The following is a 23,071-nucleotide window of genomic DNA, read 5'->3' on the forward strand; positions in this document are numbered from 1 at the left end:
AATGTTGAGTGTTCTTTTATGTGATCACTTTATTATTTATCTTAAATCCTATTTGAACTATAGATTTTTTTCGAATGAAAGAAAACGCCAGTTTCCTTTCTCTGTATACGAAAGAATCTTAAGGAATTATTAGAGATTCATTTTTTTGCTAATATGAAATACAAATAGTATTTATTGCTGTTAACTGCCAAATATTCTGAAATAATTTAGACATTTAATTATTTGTTTTAATGCCAATAAAATTTTAATAAAAATTTAAAATCAGCATAAATAATCATGAAATATAGCAAAGGAATTATTCCTTTATTTAAATAAATCAAGGAAATTACTTCGGGTAAAAATAGCTTATTCCATAAATGTGCTCAATTAAATAAAGGTATAGGTCTTTAAGATAAATTAATTTATTCCACCACAGTATAATGAAAAATACGTTGCATATTTATTTTTAAATTACAAATAAAAAAAAAACTATAAATTTATGTACCTATTTTGTTGAAGCGGTCTTTGTTCACTTTTGAATAAAATGCTTTGTAGAAATAATTATGGCTCATATTTAAAACACTTTTATTGATTTAGTGAAAGCGTGATTTACAGCTCTTGAAATAGAAATTGATCCAGCGTAAAGAGTTGTTTTTTATAAAGGATCTTTTTAACTCTTAATCCCTAGAGTATTATTTTTGAAGTCTTAATAAGCATAATATTTTTTTCCAGTTTTTTAAGGGCATAAATTTATTCAGGAATAGAAACTCTTCATTATATGCAAGCAAAAAACAAAAATCAAATAAAAATTGATATGAATTAATTCCTAATATTTTGTAGTTCTAATATTCATAAAAGTTTTATAATTTCAAATTTTATTTTAATTCTTTTTAAAAATATGCAAATTTTATATTAAACAAAAAAAATCCTAATCTGAAATATTTCTTTTCTCACATATTAAGTTTTAGTTTCAGATTTAATTACCATCATTTATATTACCATCATCATACTTTTCTTATGTTGGAATCAGCGAAAGAATTAATTTTAAGAGCTGAATTTATAAAGTGTGTATTGTAAATTAAGAACGGCAAGTTAGCAAGTAGTATAAATATAAATAATATACTATTAACCACTTTAGTCAATATTTTTTCGCTTCGGTTGAAGTTATTTAGACGGTATAGTAAATTACATTTCATTTCTATTGAAGTTTACTAATATGTAAGTTAGTACTGAGATATTTTAGGTATAGATTGTGATAACATCTACTGAAATGAAATCCAGTTATAAAATTAAATTGTATTTTAATCATATAATTTTTTTCAATGTCTGTTTTATGAAATTGCTTTTAAATATATTTCTATTATGATAGAATAATAATTATTTATATTATATTCTTCATTATATTTTCATATTATTTCCGTTTTTAAATTTTTATGACCAAAATATACTTAAATGCCTGCGCATAAAATTGAACATCTTATTTCGTTCCGATCATTTAATGTACTGCTGTTTCATTTTTACTATTTATTACATTCTTTATTAAAGCTAAATGATTTTGATTGTACATGATGTACAGTCAAATGTATGTAGTATATACAGTCATGATGTATGCAGTATTACCGACTCGTATTGATCTTCAATAATTTTTATGTTACGAATGCTTAAATTATCAATCAGCACTTAAAGCCTCTAAGATAAATTCATAAATTACGATATGTGTTAACAAAATTTTTATTTAAACATTATATCATAGCGAAAATAGTCCACTTGGTATACATTAAATCAGTCAATGAGAACCAAATTACTTCCTTCCTTTGCAATTGCTCAAGTTTCCACCTCGTCAACTGACCACGATTCTGAATTATTTTATCCTTTCCAAAATATGCATTGTTTTGCTTCTACACAGGAAATCGGGACACTTAATTAAATAACAATAATAATAATATTTATCAAATTATTTAATAAATGCAATTAAATAATTTGATAGATGTAAATAAAAATTAAATGTTAAATTGATTCGAATTAACAATTTTTTATGAAATATGGTAAGTTAAATGAATTGATTATATTGATTAAAATTATTTTCCTACAGACTACTGCAACGGCTGTGATGCCATGGACCTCTTCTGGTACTGAAGGTGGCGGAGGACTAAACTACAGGGCTCTGACTGAGCTGAGGGATCCATCACGATCTCATGAGGTAAGACTACATGATTGTATTTCTAATCTAATTAATATTTTGATCAATAGATATCTATGCACATATTTCTTTAAGTCACTGATAATTATGATGATTTCAAAAAACATGTTTGGCAGGTGGCAAAATGTATCAAATTTATAGAATAGTTGAACGTTGAGGATAAAATTGATTCAGAAAGAGATTTACAGGGTGTTATTTAATTAGATGATAATTTTTGAAAATAATGTTAAAAAATGGAAGGATAAAAGAAATGCTGCTATGTTTCCGAGAACATGATATTAATAATATTTTACCTTGTTTAGAGTCCTATTAAGGTTGCTTAAAAAACAAAAGTACTTAATTATAAAAATTCAATTTACTTAGATATAAAAGAAATCAATATACTACTTAACGATAAAAGAAATCAATATACTACTTAAAGATAAAAGAAATCAATATACATAATATAGTAATAAAATTTTATACACTTTTTTAAACGTAAAAAAAGCTACAATGTAGAATTTAGAAAGGAAATTAAGAGATTCATCTCAATCACATGAGGTAAGTTTGCATATCTTATCTCTAATAATAATCTTATCAAAAACCATTTACCCAAATATTTGATTATGGTATTGATTTTAAGAAGTCATATATAAGTAGCCAAATGCATTAGATTTATCAATTAGTTGATTGTTGAGTTTGATTCAGGAAGCAATTTAGAGGATGCCATAAAAAAATTATAAAATGATGTTAAGAAATCTAAAATCTAAGCAAAATGCAACCATTTTAGAATCCCCATGACATCAATAAGATTTAAGCTTTATTATGTCTCATAATGATTGCTTAAAAGAAACCATTGTGGACAACTATAAAAATAAATCTATATACATATTCATAAAAATAAATTAACATATATTAATTATAGCAAAAACAATTCTTACATTTTTCTAAAAATAAAAATGTTACAATGAATGCTTGAAATCGATATACATACTTATAAAAAATAAATCAATGTATTTAATTATTGCAAAAAATTCTTAAAATTTTCTAAAAATAAAAATGTTAGATTGAAGAATTTGGATAGCAAATTGAGGTGTCCGTCACGATCTCATGAGGTAAGTCTGCATGATTTTATTTCTAATAATACAGTACACTCTCGACGATCCGGTTTGCGACTATCCGGCTTCGTACTATCCAGCCTAGTTTTCTTTCATCGTAATTAAATGAGGAAGGGAAGGCGTTGCATTGGCAACATTGTTTATGTTTCATGCATTTATGTTAGGCATTAAAGAATTTATGTTAAAATGTTAGCAGTATATATAATTTAAATTACTTTTTCTCTAATAAATTCTTGAAGCCTGCAGTGCAGTATATAAACATACAATAGTTACCAGTACATAGCCTTCCATTTTAACTTGACACGTTACCGGCAACTGCTTCTATGATTTATCAGGCCACGGTCACGTTCACATTATACATGGCTTGAGATAAATGGAGGGCTTAGTACTCAATAAGAAGTGAGAAAATACGTACTACAACAGTGATATAAAAACTTTGTCTTCTAGTATTGGTGGGCAAAGAAATGAGTTCATAGAACCGCGGCCTATCCAGCTCTTTTGCTATCCGGCCTGTCCTTTCGCACCATTAGGGTGGATACTCGTTAGTCTACTGTATTTCTAAATACATTTATCCAAATCGCGTATATTGATTTAAAAAGGTCACTTTACGTATCTAAAGTCATTATATTTATCAAATAGTTGTATATTGAAATTGATTCCGAAAAGAAGTAAGAGGAAGTTATACAAGCTCAGACAAATGAATTTTGACAAATGATACTAAGAAATCAAAATATTAAAAAAAAAAAAAAAAAAAAAAAAAACTTAGCCATGTTAGAGTCTTTATGACAACAATAAGATTTAAGTTTGTATAAATGTGTTATTAAGGTTATTTAAATCAACGTGAATAATTATAGTGATAAAATTCTAGACATTTTTATAAAACTAAAAGTATTACAACGATAATTTTAAAAAGAAAAAATTTCAAGTAAGAACATTAATATAATGTTCTCTTGACATTCTTCTCTTTAAGTGTGTTTATCAAAAAAAAAAAAAAAAAAAAGATGGGAAAAAACTAAAAAGTTACGCGTTTACTATATTTTTTAATTTGCCTCAAGTTATGTTTGAAATCTGGATATTTCTATTTTTTGAACATTTGAGAATTACAAAATATTCTTCCATAGATTATATTTAGTATCTTTAGCAAGAAAACATTCATCATAGGTGTGTTACATATCAAAGCTAAAAGTCATTCAATTGCAATTGCAAATCAATTTTGCTTCAAAACTTGAAACATTCATCGGTTTATATTTTCTGAGGGTAAAATGTGTCGTTTGAAACTTACATCAACAATTAGTTTGTGAGAAACTGTAGAAAATTGTGATAGGTAAAATATGAACACCTTCAGAGGAAAATGAGTCATATGATTTACCTTGTTATAAATATTTATTACCTTATTTCTTTTATTATACATATAATGTTTAAAAAATACATTTTTTAAAAATATTTACTTATCTTGTAAATGATTAGTGAAATCTTTTTATCTTGTAATACATATAATGTTCAAAAAGTGTAATTTTTAAATATATTTACTTATCTTTAAAATGATTAGTGAAATCTTTTTATCAAATAATGCAATTTTTCAGCAAAACTGCCATTTTAAAGTTTGTAAACAAAAAAATTAAGGCATTCTTCACTAAAAATATTCATTAAAATTATTCACGAAATTGCATAATTAAACTGTCATACTCCTAAAGCATAAAATTTCAAATTTTGTGTACGCACCTAATGATAAAAATAAGAAATGGGTATTCAATTGATTCGCTTGTAAATATAAATATATGTATATATAATAAAGCGAAGAAAAAAAGAAATAAGTTCTCAAAATGTATAATCCATTTTCGCTGAAAAAAGTAATTAACAATGAAAATTTTTATAAGTAATAGAAGTAATTCTTATCTCTGGTTATTCAGAATGGATGTTCATAATTCTCCAAAAAAATTTTGGAATTTTTTTTTAAATAAACTATCAGAGTCAAATTAGTACAGAAGCTGTGCTCAAAATTGCTTCATTAAAGGCTCAGTTTTGTCGATGATTTAAAAATATTAAATAATCGACATAAAATGGTAGAGAAAGAAGTATTTGATAGTTAATGAGTAAAAGACAGCCAACGATTTTTCTAATCTTAACAGCACTCTCATTATAATTATACTTTATTTACTTTTTTAATCCTTCAAACTTTAAATGATTTAATTTGCGTTTTATTGTACTATTTGAAGGATTATTTTAGAAGTTTTCCGATAAAGACTTTAAATTGGATATCCAAGATCGAAAAAATTATCCATGCGTTTGTTTATAATTATTACTATAAATCTTAATTTTCAATGATTTCATAATTCAATTAAAGGAAAATTAATTAATAGATAAACGTAAGATCTTATTCTTCTTATATATTTCATTATATTAGTAGATATTTATATAAGGAGAGTCTCTAATATAATTTGATAAATTTTGTAATTCAAACAAAAGTTTTTTTTTGTATTTTTTTAAGTACTTTTCAAACTATTTCTTATTTATATAAATCACATTGTGAGACCAGAATTAAAAAAATAAAGTTTATCTCTATTTTTTAAAACTGCTTTTACTGCAATTATTATATAATTTAATAATTTTCAGTTCACTGAATGGTTCTGAATATATTACAGATTATGAAGTATAGGAAATAGATTGTATATAAAAATGTGAAGAATTTCAACAAATATGAGTAGTTACTTCGAGAGGAATAATATTTTTCAAAATATATAAGGAGGTGCTTTTTGAAATAATTACTATTTTTGCACTTTTCTTCAAAGACATGTTCGTATTTCCTCTTCCTTATTTGTTTTAATAAATAAATGTCATGTTATAGCTTTGAAGTTGAAAAAGATAAATACTGAAATAATCATTATGTTCCTAACAATTACAATTCTGCCAAAGTAAAATTCAGAACGGGAGGTAAATTATTTGAAAGTTAAGTTTCCTGAAATATGTATCAATTTTTCATGGGTGATTTAATGAAAAAAATTGGAGATGTGATGTAAAGCCAGCTCAGGTGTCATCTTCCACATCTGCCCATTTTTCAGTATTCCAGGTTTCAGGTTCAAGAGCACACATATACATTCAAAACGGGTTATTAACTTAACTAAGCTAAACTAAACCATAAGACACAGTGAACCTTGATCATTATTCAAGAATTATTTTGCCGAAAATGTGAAACAAATTTTTTTCTAACAATTTTTTAAATGGCGTTTCCTCCTGAAGTAACATAAAAAGCATTTGTGATAAGAACACAAGTATTTCTGTCTTCAACGGTAAAAAAAAACAACTTTTTAAGAGTTTGATACATGTGAGTAAAAGCAGTTATCTTGTATAAAACTATGCCGTCAACGTACAGCATTCCACCTTTATGTGTGTGCAGTATCTTACTTCTTTTTTAACATTTCCTATCAAAAAGAAATGATTAATGAAGGAATCATTTTTATTGAGTTGTTATTTCCGCCAGAATAAATCCAATAAAACTAGCTTTGAAAAATCGAAAGCTTATTACACTTAAATTTTCTTCTTGCGCTGCGGATAAAGTAACAAAAAAAGCACATAAAAAATAACAGTTTGATGAGGTATGTAGCTTTCTTTCCTTGTTTGATCACGGCATTACTGTTGTCTAAAAATGAATCGAATTTCTTATATTTAAAGCGCACTTGTCTTAAAAGTTATAAAACCAAAAGGAATTCAATTTACTTGTTACATTTAATATTTGTCCTTCTTCGTCAATTCTTTTATAAGAGTATTTTGGTTTCGCCTGAGGTGAAGAAAAAAACCACAGTAATAGCAATAAATTTCAAGAGAGTAGTGTATTAAGAGATGTAACCTGGAGATATTCAAATCTTTTAAATATGAAGTTCAAGCAAAGTTGATATTGGACATTTTTTTTTAAGTGGTAAAAGTATAGAAGGATAGACTATAGTGATAATAATAATTGAATTATGTTTTTATCTATTACAATCATTTTTGTTTGCTTAGTCAGGTTTCAGAACTGAATAGATTTTTTTTATTTATTTTTCTTAACTTTTTGGGGAATTAATCGAATTAACTGCTGAATTTGAGTGATTTATCAAACAGCAATTGTATTTTGTCTTTTTAATTTTCATTTAGTTTCATCTTACGAATTTATTTTGCCCCAAAAAAACTCAGAAAGTTAATTAGTGCATTAGATAAGAAAATGTTAAAAAAAAAAAGAGCTTTTCGAAATATATTCTAAAAAAAGAGAAACAACACCCACTTAGCAATTTTTAAAAAAAAAACATCTTTTAAATGACAATACAGATTTAGTGTTATTTTTTAGAAAATATTTTGGTTTTTATAAATCTGCTGTTAAAACTCTTTTTTAAAAATCTGATTGTATATCAAAATCATTTTTGAGAAATCTACATATGTATAAAGCCTCTTAAAAAGTGATAAAATATTCCATAAATATGAATATTTTCGAAAACTTAAGAACTGAATTTTTTTATGGTAGTTACACTTTTTCAGAATTAATGAAGTACTGGGAAAATTTTGAAAGAATTGTTCCCATTATTTGCCTTGCAGTTATAGAGATTTGCATATTTAGTACTAAAATGGTATGCAAAATCAATAGAAGCTTAGAATTATTAAAAAATTGCATTAATATCATTTAAATTTTTGTGTGCAAAAAAAAATATATGCAAATATTTTGGAAAGCCTGGGATTATATAAAAATTCTTTCATAGAATTATATTCTACTTTATTTCTTTAACTCAGCAAAAGTCTATGATCTTGTTATATGATACGAGTTAGGAGTTTTAAAATATATATTTAATTTGGAAAGCTTCTTAGATTACTGCTGATTTTTTTCATTACATTTTAACTATATTTTCTTAGAAGAATCCATTAAGGGTATAGAAATAATTTTCCTTTAAATCATACTAAGCTAAGCTTACTTTTGCTTTTAGACCGTTACTGAGGATAATTATTTATAGATAGATGGTATACAAAGGACCAGCAGTTGAAATATCTCTTTCCATATTTCGGAAATATTCAAAACTGTTTTACTATTTTCAGTTCAAAGAGCTGCAAGAACCTCAAGCAAAACGTGATTCATTTTCCTATTAGCTCATAATATATTATTTAAAGTTTGAGATTCATCATTTCTTATTTTTGCTTTTTTATGCTGATTATATATATATATATATATTGTGCAAGAAAGTTGTCTTTAATAAAAAGTTTTCATGTTTTTCAAAAACTCGTAACTCAAAAGTTCTGATTACTAACAAATAACTATCTAATTCAATAATTTGTTACAAGATAAAGGTAGCTCCTGGTGTTATTTCCATTTTATTACTCCTCTAAATTAAGCTTCTATAAACATACCTCCATTCCTTACTTCTTAAGACTTTGTATATGAATTCGCAATTAGCTCGCAAATAGGTGTAATCAAAAGATACCCTGTTTCATGATGTACCACAATCAAACAAATAAACCAGATAATATTAAGGTGAGGTTAAAATAAGGTTGAAAAAAGCATTTTTCTACATGTAAAACCAAAATAAATGCTGTAATTAAAATGGAATTTTCTTTAAATAAATTATAATGATAGTTGATTTAATTATTAGTTTTTTGAGAAATGATTTCCCTAGAAGCAATTAGAAGACACATGTTGTATCTTAAAGAAAGAGGTATCTCTAATAATTAGACTTATGTCACGTCATCTGTAAGATACATTTCTGAGTGAAAATACCTTATTTTTTATACTTATGCTTTATGCTCATAGTTAAGAATTATTTAGGAAATTTAGAAAAATAAATATTCTTAAACAACTTAGAAAGTGGAGTTGTTAAACAATTTGTACAGTTTTTCAAAAACTTCAAAAAAAATGGTACTACCTCCTTTTTGCAGAAAATTCTTCTATTAGGGTTTTACAATGTATCACAATATAAATTTGACACTGCTTTTATGTTACTCTTTATGATTTAAACTAAGTCTTTATCGATATATTGTCAAGATTAATTGATGATTACCTGCGGCCTAAAAGCCGTTTACATGAAAATTACTCATAATTAATTGCATATAATTATGCAATATGGAGTAATGGAATTTAAAATTAGGCCTATATTATGAACTACATATTTACAACTGCTATTTTATGTATTTCGTTTTCGATATTGCAAGCTTTATCAAACTGTATGAAGCTTTAAATTTAAATTTCAATGAATTGCAGTATAAATAATTCCATAACAGATTATTCATTTTGCGATTGCTAATTCCGATAATAATGAAATATATAAATTTTTCTGAATTGTTTTTTAGAACACCTAAAACTTAAAATGTGTATTGGTGTAGCAAAGCGAAACTTGTCTTTTACTTTATTAAATTCAAATGAGCTTCAAAACTGGAAATTTGAATTTGAATCGAAACTGTATGATGGTGTCCTCTTTTGTATTTATCTGTTTCAATCAATCAATCAATCAATATATATATATATATATATATATATATATATATATATATATATATATATATATATATATATAGAATTTGAATTCACTTATAAGATATACATATTTTTAAAGGCATTGAAATATATATTTCAAAATGTCTTAAAAATATGCATATCTTATAACTGAAATCAAATTCCAAATATATAGACGAGATGGGAGAACTTAGATTTTTTAGTAAGAACTTGAGTTAAAAATAATTCACTGAAACTTTGAAATTTTGAAATTCGAATATTGAAAACCAAACATTATATTTAATATTAAAGCTATTGTGCATATATGTAGTCCATTATTCCTGATTAGATATGGGATGATTAGATAAAAAAAATTCTAAGTTCTTTGCAGGAATTCTGAAACATATTTACCAAATTATCTAAATTAAATCACGGTTGAATCGATTTACATATCAGTATTTCCTTTGTTTGAAAATAAATTAAGTTTATAAATCTCACCCGTCCTTAAATATAATTTAAAGGACTTGGATACCCTTATCCATACCTGCTTTAAAAGAATGAAGGCCCTTTTAAAAGCCATTTTCATGCATCAGCAAATTGCTTTTACAATCTTCTGGAAAATTTCTTCGAAGTTTAGATTCTAAGAATAGTTCCAATTCACATCCAGAACCATTACGAAAATAATAGTTGAACAAACATAAAAAGGAAAAAAAAAATCCCAGAAAACTTTTGTTCGGAGGGCTTAGCTCGACAGGCCAGCCAAAAAAGTTTTCTGTATCAACCTGGATCAGGATCTAAAGTGCCAGTAACGTATCCTAGATCCAGCTATTGATTGTGTACGCTTGTACAGCTTTTGTTGCATGGCATTATGGGATTTGTTACGAGTTATGCTTTCATCACACCTTGGTCCTCAACTTATAATCAAGGACTATGATTTTTTGATGGATGTACCGAGATTTTTTTTTGCTTTGAGAATTTTTTTTTTTCATTGAAGAATGTTTCGGTCATCCTGAAAAGAAAGAAATACTTTGGAAACAAGAAAACAGGATTTGTTGCAGGAAAGGAGAGGACATGATTTTATTGATTAAAGGGATACATTTGATCTTAGTGGATTTGGAGTTTCCATCCTGGATTCTTTCGTTTTTTGCCAACATCCTAGTACATTGGGTATTTTGTAAATATTTTTTCCCCTTTTCAGAACTGAATACGCCTTAGTTGATCTCAGACCTTTCTGGGAGTAAACAAGAGGCGGACGCAAAAATCCGTTTTTCTCTCTTCCAGAATTAAGAATTTCTTTTGCCAAAACTTTCTACGGAGCAATGAAAAAATTATTTTTAGTTGAAAGTCAAAAGAAAATATTGTTTTTCTCATCTTTGTTTCTGCCATTCTTCAGAAAAAAAAGTTTTCTCTGTGATCCTCTCTTCAAAATGTAATATTTTTATCTTTGCAAAATAATGAACCAATTGGATTTGATTTTAATATTAAACAAAAAGTTCAGTTTTCTTTATTCGAACAAATACGTAGGACGTTTCTTCATTTTTAGTAGCATTTTTGTTTCCCAAAACTTCGATGTTCTTCTCTTATTTATTTTGTCAGCAAAAATATGTTTTGCATATCTTTTAATACATATTTTAATAAGGTATTTTTTCTTTATAAATTCATTTTGCATTTTTCTACTTTCTTTTTTATTGTTTCCGTATTATATTTTACCTTATTATAAGTATCTAATTAATTATAGTGTGCTAGGTTCTATTCATGTAGTATCTATTGTTTTTGAAAGCACTATTTGAAGAGGATTTTATTTTTTAGAAAAAATTCTGGTGTAGTGGGAATAAAAGACAATTTTTCCTCATTATCATGAAGGTGAAAATTTGATGTTTTTAGGTATCAGTTTTACTTCTATATTTAAAAGGAATGTATAATTTTAGAATTAATAACTGTGACCATCGTCTCTCTAGATGACAGAAGTAATTAGCAAGACATTGAGTTTTTTCTGTATACTATTTCATCAAAGATGAATTTTGAGCATAATAAATAGAGCTTTGCATAAAATTTTGAGCGCTTAGAAAATTAATGAATTCAATACTTAAAATACAGATGGGTGAAATGTTCTCTCTGTAAATATTGATGCTGCATTAAGAAAAAATAATACACATTTCACGAAATGTGATTTCAAATGAAAGCATTTAAAAATTAATGAACGATACTATAAAATAAGTTCAATGAGATTTTTTGCATATTAAACAAAATGTAAAAATGTAGTTAATGTAGAATTGTTAACAAAATGTTAAACGTAGAATTTCTTTGAAATAAATATATACTGTATATTAAAATTAACTTATTTGAAATTAAATATATCGTGTGGTGATTTTTGCCTTTGAATTAATTATGCTAAAATAATGTATGAAATTTTTAACATTAAACCCTACAATATTTTGTACTATACCTAATATCAGAATTAAACTTTCTGTATTTCTGCATGTTGTATAATGGGGCACGTTTTTGTATTTAATCATAAAAGACTAGCCCATATTTCCTGCAAAGAATACATATTTATAATTGAAAGTAATTCAATAATTTTTGCATTCCTATTTTAAATTTACTATTAGATAGAGCTAAGCAATAAGATCATGCTTCGCCTTCGTGAAAGGGGAATTACATGTAGGAAAATTGCCTACACAACAAGATAATTTTTTAAAGTTTAATAAATCTTATATTCCGAAAGTAAAGACACTCCACAAAACGTAACGCCTTCAAATACCTGCTTCCTCCTAAAACAGTCATTCTCAACAAATCAAAGATTATAAATAAGTTGCTTATATCTATCTGGATCATCCAAATGAAATCATTATCATCAGAAAAAAATGTATCTCGATGATCTGACTATCAATTAGCCAACTTTAATTCATTTGCTTTGGCTAGTCTATATCAGGCGCAATTACTCAGAAAAAATGTAATACTTTGAGGATTATAAGATGAAATTCGATTTTAAATAGTTGAATGCATTTTTCGATTTTATCTTTATATTCTTCCTCCTGTTTTTGATCTCAGATAGTTTATAATTTTTTTTATCATCTTGAGTCTTTGCATCTTAGCCTATTTTATTTGATGTACTTGTTAAAATTTTTATATTAAATTTATATAAGTTACAAAGCAATTTGTTAAAAGCCAGATTTATTTTCACCTCTGCTTTATTTGTACGTATAACTTATGTATCATTATGTAAAAGCTAAGAATTATTTTTATCATACGTCTCTCCAAACAAATTAATCTAAATGATAACTTAGTTTAAAAACTAAAGTATGACAAAACATAACTGTATAATTATTAAAAAAAAAAAAAATTGGTAAAATTTTTCAGAAAGAAAAAAATAAGTTTTGCATGATAATTTTTGCGTTTGATCCAAATTTGGCATGAATTTTAATTTTGAAATAATTTTTGAACTTTTTTATTAATATTTTATGGATTTTAATAAGGCTATTTTGTAAATAATACGCAAGTGTTATATTTTAAATAAAGAAGATAATATAGTGACATTAAATATCATTAATTAATTAGGTGCGTTTCATGATTGATTTAAGTTTCATGTAATTTAGCTTATGGTAGGGATTCAAATAGAGTAATTAAATAACTATAAATTAAAATTATTTTAATAGAAATGCTTTATTCTCGTCTTTGGCAAACATTAAAAAAATCGAACGGCTATTTAAAAAAAAAGTAATTTCTATGATATCAAGTATCACTAGCAATCATTTGGCTTTTATAAATTTAACTTGCATAAACAAATAATTTATTAAAAATCTAAAACAAACACTGCAGCGAAGAGTTGTTTCAGCAAAATAAATAAATTACATAAACTCTCTAGGCAATTACAATACTTTAGAAACATTAAACTTTCAATACTAGAACTGAATTCGATGCTTTTTAGTATGGATTTTATCTTCGTCTTTGCCGAGCAAGGAACAAATCAATCGGTTATGGAAAAAAGAGTAATGCGAGGATATCAAGTATCAAACGCCACAAATTCATACAGCTCCTTATCTTCAGTATTCTTCAAAAAATTCTTCACGTTCGTCCCGTCGTCGTCGTCAAAAAAAATGTATTTACATTTTTGGTATGAAACAAAAAAGAATTAAAAAAATAGAAATCTTCAATTTTTTATTGGTTTAGAAATTTTACGTTACGTTAGATCACTATAACCCTTGCTACCAAATCGAATTCCATTGCATTGGGAAGAAGGGGGCGATAGAAAATTCTAAGAATTTGATCTTTTTACGCGATCTTTTTGTACGAGGTCTTTTTGTGAGATGACAAACCCCCATAGGAAACACTCGGCCCCAAAAACTACTTTCCTGGCGATGCAATGAGATTGGATTTACATTGATCGTGAACTCTACCTTTCGTCCTGAGACGGTAAAACCGCGTGACAATATTCCATCAAACGAGAATGCTTTTATAGATTCGATCCCGCTTACGTTGTTTCTCAGTTTGTTTACCTGGTATTTTTCGAGAAGGTTGCTGTTTATATTTTTTGTAGCATTTAACAAGATGGCTACTAGCTTTGGAAAAATAAGTGATTATGCAATGGTATTTTGAAATATTTGCGTCATGGATTTGAAAGCATGTTTAGACGAAATAGAATTCTGGATCTGATTTGTTTATTGGGTTTTAGCATAGAATTTTTTTATTGTTGGCCGCAAATATGAAATGAAACGCATAAGCTTACGTACGCAGGCCGTCTCTCTATTGCTTGGTAACTTATTATTCAAAATTTCTGGTAGGATTATGACGAAATCTTGCACACTTGATATGGTTTAAATATGCACACCAATTTCATTATGTAATCCATTTCACTTCACGAAGGAAAGAAAAGTGTAATACAATATGTAGTTACATCATATGCGCAGTTAAATTTGTCATTTATCTGTGACGTCACTTGAATTCACTCCATGAATTTGTTATTAATTCTCATTAACTGATTTTTCCTATTTCTGATATCTATACACTTAAATACTCCTTGTTGGAACGAAATCGGGGACACATACTCCTTAGTATTTAGAAATATTTACAGCGCAATTAAAAAATTGGTACTTACTCCTAAGAGGGATGAAATAAGGGCAGAATGATTTTACGTTTTTCAACCATAACTTCAGAACATATTATTGCATAAAAAACGTTTTTATATTTACTTAGAATTTTTTAAAAAATAGCTTTACGGTGACAAAAATGTCCTTCTTGTACGAATATTTCTCTGATTTTAATCAGTTTTTCAAAATTAATTTAAACACTATCTATGACATTTCCTTTTTTCTGTTGAAATATTATTACTTTTATGTGGTAAATGATGAGACGAAAGTTATGTTTATACAAATTTTTTATGTTAATTAATTGCTAATCTAATTAGAGATGAGAATTCTGAAAAATGTAAGTGGTTCAATATAAAAATTCGGAAACTGTGTGACATAAACAAATAAGTGTTCATACAAATTCATGAGTGGATTATATAATTTTACTCTGGAACTTTCAGCTGTTCTTTAAAAGGCGTGATATGAAAACTGTTTTGCCAAAATATGAACTTGAAATTGAATAATTTTATTTTTGGGATAATCGAAGAAATGAAAACTGTGAAGAAAATAAATTTAATATTATCAGAAATTCTTTGCCATCATTTCTCTATCAGTAAATAAATCTTGTGTATATTAATAAGCTGTTAACGACTGAAATAAGGAAAGGCAATAATAGATTTACAAAAACCGATGATTCGACATTGTACGCCATAGTTTCGTTCATGTTATTTAAGTCAAAAATTAATTGCATTATATGTAAAAAATTAAAAAGTTAAGATTAAATAAAATATTTAATTTGAATTATTTTTTAGACTAAATATAAAGATGACAGTTATATGGTTCTTTGAAAAAGTCTTTTATAGTAAAAAATGTATTTCTCAAAGAAATCCACCACATTTTTATTACAATATAAAAGACTAAAACAGACTACATTTTTTATATTTTAATTATCATCTGAGCTTTTACAACTTTTTATTTATATTTAAAAGTAGATAAATTGTTTACTAACCAAATGAATTTATAATGTTGTTCCGTGGAAAGCCTTCTATTAAAAGCCATCTGTAAGTTCCTACATCATCTATTGTTCCATAAAGCCATCTATTCTTGGAATGTCATCAGCAATCTATTAAATGATAATGATGTAATAAATTAGATCGCATTTAATACTCTTTCGAAGTTTATTTGCTGAAGTTGGTGCTATAATTCTAAGAAAAAATTATGTGAAAAATGTACTACTTACAGATATTCAAATATATTTTGAATAATAAAATCGAAAAGATTTAGTACAATCTAGAAATAAATTATCTTTCTTTACTTAATGCTTTTAATTGTTTAGATAATGATAAAGCACATAGAAGTTGTAATTTCTATTTTTTATTTAATAATAAACCGTGTCCCTCTAATTCACTTATTTTCAAAAAAGAGAAAATTAAACCAAGTCGATCTTCTATTAACTGAAGAGAAATATCACAAAGTTATTTTCTAGCTAATACCTGATATTTTCCTCTCTCCTATTTGCTTTTGACCATAGCTTAACGTTAAACTGTTATTTATCCGGTCAAATAAATAGCAGTGTGTGACTATTTTTTTGCCATAAATCTAATCATACAGAGAAAGGCTCAGTGATTAAAGATCACGAGTTTTAGAGCTTATACTAAGCAGTAAAGCCAAACCTATTCAGCATTTTAAAGAATTCTAAAGATACATTTATGACACATTTAAATGTCGAATCGTAATTCTTGCCTACGATCTTCTTATTGCATTCAAATTAAGTTATTTGAACTCGCATTTTACATCAATATAAAATAAATATGTTTATTATTTAAAAATTAATCCTGTTTTTTCATAAAAATCACTAACAGCTAACAAAGATTAACTAAGCAAATTCTTCAAATGCGAAATTATTTAAATAAAATTATTTTGTTATTGACACAATTTTTTTTTCTTGTATAAAATTCATTTAACGTATTTTTTTATGTTTAAGAAGTGATTTATATTCAGCTTTTTATGTATAAGTGTAATAATGGATTCAAAAGAAATGGATTCAAAAGTGTAATAATGAATTCAAAAGAAATGGATTCAAAAGTGTAATAATGGATTCAAGAAATTTATTTTTTAATCTTGCATATAATTATTTCGAATATGCATGCGCATTAGGATTTCAAAATTCAAGTAAAAAAAAGCAACAATATTTCAGTTTCAATGTTCAAAAATATAAAATATTTCATCAATGTCTATTTGAAAATGCTAAATTTGTCAATAAATCATTAAATAAATCAAAATATTTCAATTTAGGGTATTAAAAACAGGATTTATAAAAATTTGGTACGTAAAGTAATTCGCATTATAGCATATCATTAAAATGAAAAATTTCGTATATTACATTTTTCTTGTTTTCATAACCAATCCAAAGATGAAAAATTTCGAAATCGATCTCATTCGAATCAAACTGAGAACTTTTAAACTTCCTATATGTTTAAAATTTCCAATTGCTTTGTTTTTAGAAACATTAAATCTAATAGTTTATTATTCTTTTGAATAAACAAGACATTTGAATTTTTTTTAAAATTAATTTCTAAATTTTAAATTCAGCTCTAGATTTTTACTTGTTAAATGTGCAAAAGTATTAAATGAGTTATCAAATTAGATAATATTAAAACAAAAAACAGGTTATTCAAATAATTAGCCAGAATTACAAATATATTGACTTTTCAATTTTTTGTTTTTGTTTCACAGCATTGTTGCTTTATACCATTTATATAAACATATCATATCAATCAGTTTGGGTAGAGTTTTTTTTTGTTTAACTTCTGACGTTATTCAGTTCTAAATTCGCTTTTACTTTTTGAAAAATTTCCTTAGTTTTCTTTCGTTTTCAATATCTGTCTGAACTTTATCTAACAAAACAAAGGGATTTCCATTTGCAAGACAGCATCAACATTTGAAATGGCTTTTCGTTCTTAAAACCTTAAATTACTTTAAGCGCCAGCGCTTGGAAATATAAAGGCAACATAAATACAAACAGTTTTTAATAAATAAATAATACCTATGATTAAACTGTATAACAACTCCTTAGATTCTGATGTATGAACGCTGATTAATATTGACTGGTGTAATAACAACAGAATTTCATCAGAACAGTCATTTGTATTCAGTACGACATTGCACAAATTGAAATGATTAATCATACATTTTTTGATTGTCTCTCTCTATCTCTCGGCCGATTTGAATGGATTGGGCGTAATCATGTTTGAATAGAATTTACTTAATGACAAAGCTTAAAGTAAAATAACATAAAGAAAAAATCAAACAGTAGAAAGGGAGGGGAAAAATTAGAATCCTCTCTGATTACCTCTAAAAAAACATCAACTTTGATGAAAATCGTTGAATAAAAATTTTTTTTTGAAAGATGAATGTGTAAGCAAAAAAATATTTTTAACTTAATGAATAATTGTGTTGTTATTTAACAAAAACTTCCTGATAAGATTTAACTGATAACTTCTATAAAATATCGATTGGGAATTTATTAGCATTATCTAATACACCATAGCAAGTAATTTTATTGCTCTATATATTTTTGAATTTTAGAAACAATTTTGAGAAATTATATTAAGAAAAAATGGAAATAATTGACCGCAATTATTCAATAGTTAAGGAATACAAAATAAATAATAGCAAAATAATACAATCAGACGAATGTTTTATATTTAAGCATTATTACCTATTAACGTCCAAATTAATTTATAGCACAAAACTTCAGTAAAATTCTTTAAAATCATAATTAAAACCCCATCATTAAAATATTTGCAAAGAAATATTTCATTCCTAAATGAGTCTTTTGAAAAATAATTGAAAATGTGGAAGAGAGTCATTTCCATAAAACTTCTTAAGACATATACATTTAAAGGATCTTAAATATAATAAATCGTCAAAAACAAAGACTACAACTGATTTCTATGCAATTAATTCGAAAACAAATCAAAAGAAAAAGCTTGAAACAATATCTGTATCAATATCAGTTCGTATTGATTTTAATTTTCTCATTGATTAATTCCTAATTTGGAATCTTCCTTCAGTTGCTTTTGTTTCTTTATGGTAAAGAAGCTATGACCAACATCACATGTTTACACTTCTTTATCTTTTTAATAATAGGCAAAGGAAAGTGAGATCATGTGATGATATTATGCGCTAATTATTCAACCAGCATTCATTCATTCGTATGTCATACTCTAATAATATGTATCGCAGTTCGAAAAAGAATTTTGAAGTTTTAAAAGTTAATAAATTTGACGTTAATTGTTCTCGCAGAAGCTCAAATCTTAGAATATGATTGAGTTCAACATATGGATTTGAAGACAGCACTATTCAGAGAAAATCATTGACTACACCACCTCCCAATGACATGGCAAGAATTAATAACATCGGTGCAATGGAGCTGGTGACAAATCACGAATGCTGTCATTTCTCCAAATCTCCGATTCTAGATAAAACAAAAGAGAAAAATCTCCTGACACATCCAGAAACATATAGCCGTCTGAGCAAAAGCAAAATTTCCAAAGGCCCGTCGTAAAGGTAGAGCCCCGTGGTAGTAAATGACAAAGAACGCAAAAGATGTAGCAACAGTGTTGCTTGAAATCTGAAGCCAGGCCTCCTAATACTCTTTTGAGAGCCATAGAATTCATGGAAAAGGGGTTTGTATTATTTATCATCAAAACATCCCCACCATCTGAAGACCTCTGGTTGTGAATTGTTATCGGAGGATTTCGTTTTTCACTTTCAAGATGGGTCGAATTCCTTTTTTATTTGTTTGAATTTTTTCTCTCCTTTCTTTTTCAGGTGATTTAAGCCTTCCTGGTGGCGTTAGGCCCCCCAAGGGTATTGACTTTGTTGCGTACCGGTTGGAGAAAAGCGTTTAAAAATAGCTAGCAGAGACTTTAGAATGAATGTTACTCCCCTGCTTTGATACCTTTAGGCTAAGCGCAAAGTTTGAAGCAACGCAAGAAATAGGTTTTTTTTATCCGGTATTGAGAGATATTTCATTCATGGCTAAGAACTTGTAAAATTCTTCTAGAGTCCTTTTTTCCCTCACACAAATGCTGCTGGCTACAATAAATTAAGCCTTCTAGCTAGATAATATGCTGAAGATCATTTGATAAAGCCCTGTAATGTAGTTTAAGAAAAAGAGGCGTAGCAATTTTTAGATATAAAAATATTTAGAATATTTTGAAAATAATGCTTTATTGATTCAGGAATTACTTTTTGTATAGCTGAATTGCACATAGAACAACATTATTAAAGTAAAAATATATTGCAGAAAATAATATGTTTGCTAAAACTTTTAACCACACAATTTGAAATTTTTTCGTAAGAAATTTCTATTTGTATTTGATTCTTGTATTTCTCGTATTTCTATATTTCTAAAAATAAGCTTTAAGGAAATTATAACAATGTGGAAGGGTCCGATATAAAAAATAATCTCTTTCAAAAGCCTCTTGTTTAGCCTTTAAAAATACAAATAATCATGTTTTAAGAAACTTCAATTCATAAACAACATCGAATCCTAAAGTTTCCTATAACATAGAAAATAAAAACGTAATTGAAAATAGGATATTCTGTAAATATCTTTCAAAAGAGTGATCTTAATTTGTAAAGTTTCTATATATAACTGGACATTTTATGATGGATTTCGACAGAAGAGTTGTTTTTCTCGTAGCTTGAAAGTTTTTTTTTTTTTTGTGTGTGTGTGTGTGTGTGTCCCAAAGCAGTAAATGGAACTCGCGAAATATTATATTTATTTTGGTCAACATTTTATACGTAAAAAAGAGTTATTAAACTTCTTTCAAGCTCAATTTCAGTACAAATTTCATTTATTTTCAATGCTAACCATCTTTTTAAAAATAATAAAAAAGTATTATGAATCATAGAACATAATCAAGTAACAAAATATGCAGTCATTAACTAAATATTACTGATTCTTGATTCATTATTGTGTTAAAAAGGTTACTAAAATAAAAAATAAAAAAAATATGACAAAAAATAAAGAAGTTAGGAAATCTCACTTAATGTATAATTCATAATTTATAAATAACTTTTCTTACTTATCTATCTATCTATCTATATCTATATCTCTCTCTATATATATTTATATGCATTATAATTTAATTTCAAACATAAGATTATAAACTATAACTTTATTATAGAAATTATTATGCGATGTTTATTTCAGAAATAATGTTATCACGATAAGCTTGTTGCAAAAATAAGACATCACGAGAAAGTAATTCAATTTACCAGGCCTTTCCTTATTACGATAATTTTTTCTTATTTATGATCAAAAAATATATAATGAAATTCCATATTTATTATACTTGATACATTTTCTACTGCATAGTTGTGTTATAAAAGTTTGAGCTAGTTGAAAATTCATCTCTGTACTTTCGCAACGATTAATGAAGTATGTCATGAAAAAATGTGCTCATAACTTTGCTCTACAAATGTTTCATTTAAACTCTTGCAAATAAAGAACATTTCTTTGGTGTTTTGATCTCAAAGCATCATCAATACTGAATAATAGCAAGAACTATAAGTGTAAAAAATCTCTCTTATATTATATACGAATAGGAAACTTATTACATTCTCCATTTGCGATATATTCTTTTTCCAGCCTTCAGGATCGTAGGCTGTTTTTTGTTTCCTCTTGCAAGCCGCATCGGTTGAATCTCATTATTTGAGCAAACAGCGATTGGAAACGTTCTTTAGCACAAGCGATAGCAAAGGAAAATAACAGCATAAATGGACTTATTTTTTCCCATTTGAAATAAATAAATAAATAGGCAAGAGAACCTTCGAAATCCCCGGTACATGCAAGACCGGAGTTATGCATGATTCCGTCTAACGTAAATCATCCATGCTTATACATTGGGAAAGGGAAGCGTTCGTAAATAAAAGTAAATAAATATATTAGGATAAAAAATGTGCATCGGGAGCAAGGATAACCGAACACATCCGGATCTATGACGCAAAAATCAAATCGAAAGTAGCAATCGTTGGTGGATATCCTACCAGTATCTCCTTGTTGAAACAGTATTACGGTGGTAGCATATGGCGCATCCTCAAGTTTAAGTAGATCCATTTATTTCTATCGAAAGCGTTATGATGCCAAATTTTCGTAGTTCCTGGAACAAAAATCTGAAGGAACTTTTTTATTCATGTTCGTCTACTGATTTTTTTGTTCCGTTTCCACATTGGAAGGAGGGGAAGGAATGCATGGAATATTCAGCAACGGAAAAGGAACGCCCTAAAAAACAAATAGCGAGAACGGCCGCCGAGTTCTGTAATATTCAGATATAACATAATTTGTGCCTACGGCCGTCTCTGTCTTAAAGTTTTGAAGGAGCGAAGAGTTTTAGCTTTTCATTCCGAGAACTCTCAATCCGAAATTCACCATTGTTAAATTTGAATTTCAGATGAGGAAGTGTTTAAATTTCATCAGTTGTCCTTAGTCTTTTTCAATGCATTCTTCCCTCGCAGAGTCACTTTATCGCAGCTGCTTTCCAATCTTTGCCTATACTCCTTTCCTTAATCAATAACTTCAAAGATTTCTCCTCGAATCTTTTGTTTTTAACTTCGCTTTTCAGAAGGGAAGTGGAAACTACTTTCATATGCGACCTCCCTCCTCGCTCCCTCCAAGCTGTTATATAAAAGGAACTAACATTGACTTTAATGAAAAATATACATGCGTAATATCTTTGTTTCCTTTCGACAACAAATAAACCATGATTACATTGTTTTCTTGAAGCAACGACTTAGTTTATCTTCCTTCACGTTTGCTTTCTTTTTTTTTCCTTGTTGGTTTTCGTGACTGTTTCGCTGTCGTTTGGGAAAGGAGGGAAAAGTTTAAACTTTTCTTTGGCTCTGAGCTACAATTATGGGAAGTGTTTCTTGATTGGACACAAAGCACAGCCGCTGGCTCTAATTCACTAATAAACCAATATTGCTGTGAATATTCAAGAATTAATAATTCAAGAAGAGATCGATCCCAACTTTGGGATATTCCCTCCAAGTTAATTTGTAAAATAAATATTTTTACTCATCTTCTCCCGGAGAAAGATTCTGCCTCTGCTGAAAGATCCTTTATTTGATTAAGAAGAAAATATAAGTCATTTATTACGAACGGAAATTTTTCTGAGGTTCAAATTCTAAAGAATTTTGAGTTTTGCTGGTTCTCTCACTTGCAGTGTCTGTTTTTTTACATCAATCGGCATTTTATTTTGAAGTAAACTTTTAT

General features: G+C 27.1%; 1 protein-coding gene across 5 annotated transcripts in view; it reads left to right on the top strand.

The window, feature by feature from the left end:
- LOC129958594 (nucleolysin TIAR-like) overlaps positions 1 to 23,071 on the top strand; it is a 1,061,871-nt gene that overhangs the window by 165,351 nt on the left and 873,449 nt on the right. For all 5 annotated transcript variants that reach the window (XM_056071175.1, XM_056071177.1, XM_056071176.1 and 2 more), the window contains one exon: positions 2,072 to 2,179. In XM_056071175.1, the coding sequence (XP_055927150.1) occupies positions 2,072 to 2,179 (108 nt within the window). The remainder of the gene's footprint in view (positions 1 to 2,071; positions 2,180 to 23,071) is intronic.

This window comes from Argiope bruennichi, chromosome X1 (assembly GCF_947563725.1).
Source record: "Argiope bruennichi chromosome X1, qqArgBrue1.1, whole genome shotgun sequence".
Classification (NCBI taxonomy): domain Eukaryota; kingdom Metazoa; phylum Arthropoda; class Arachnida; order Araneae; family Araneidae; genus Argiope; species Argiope bruennichi.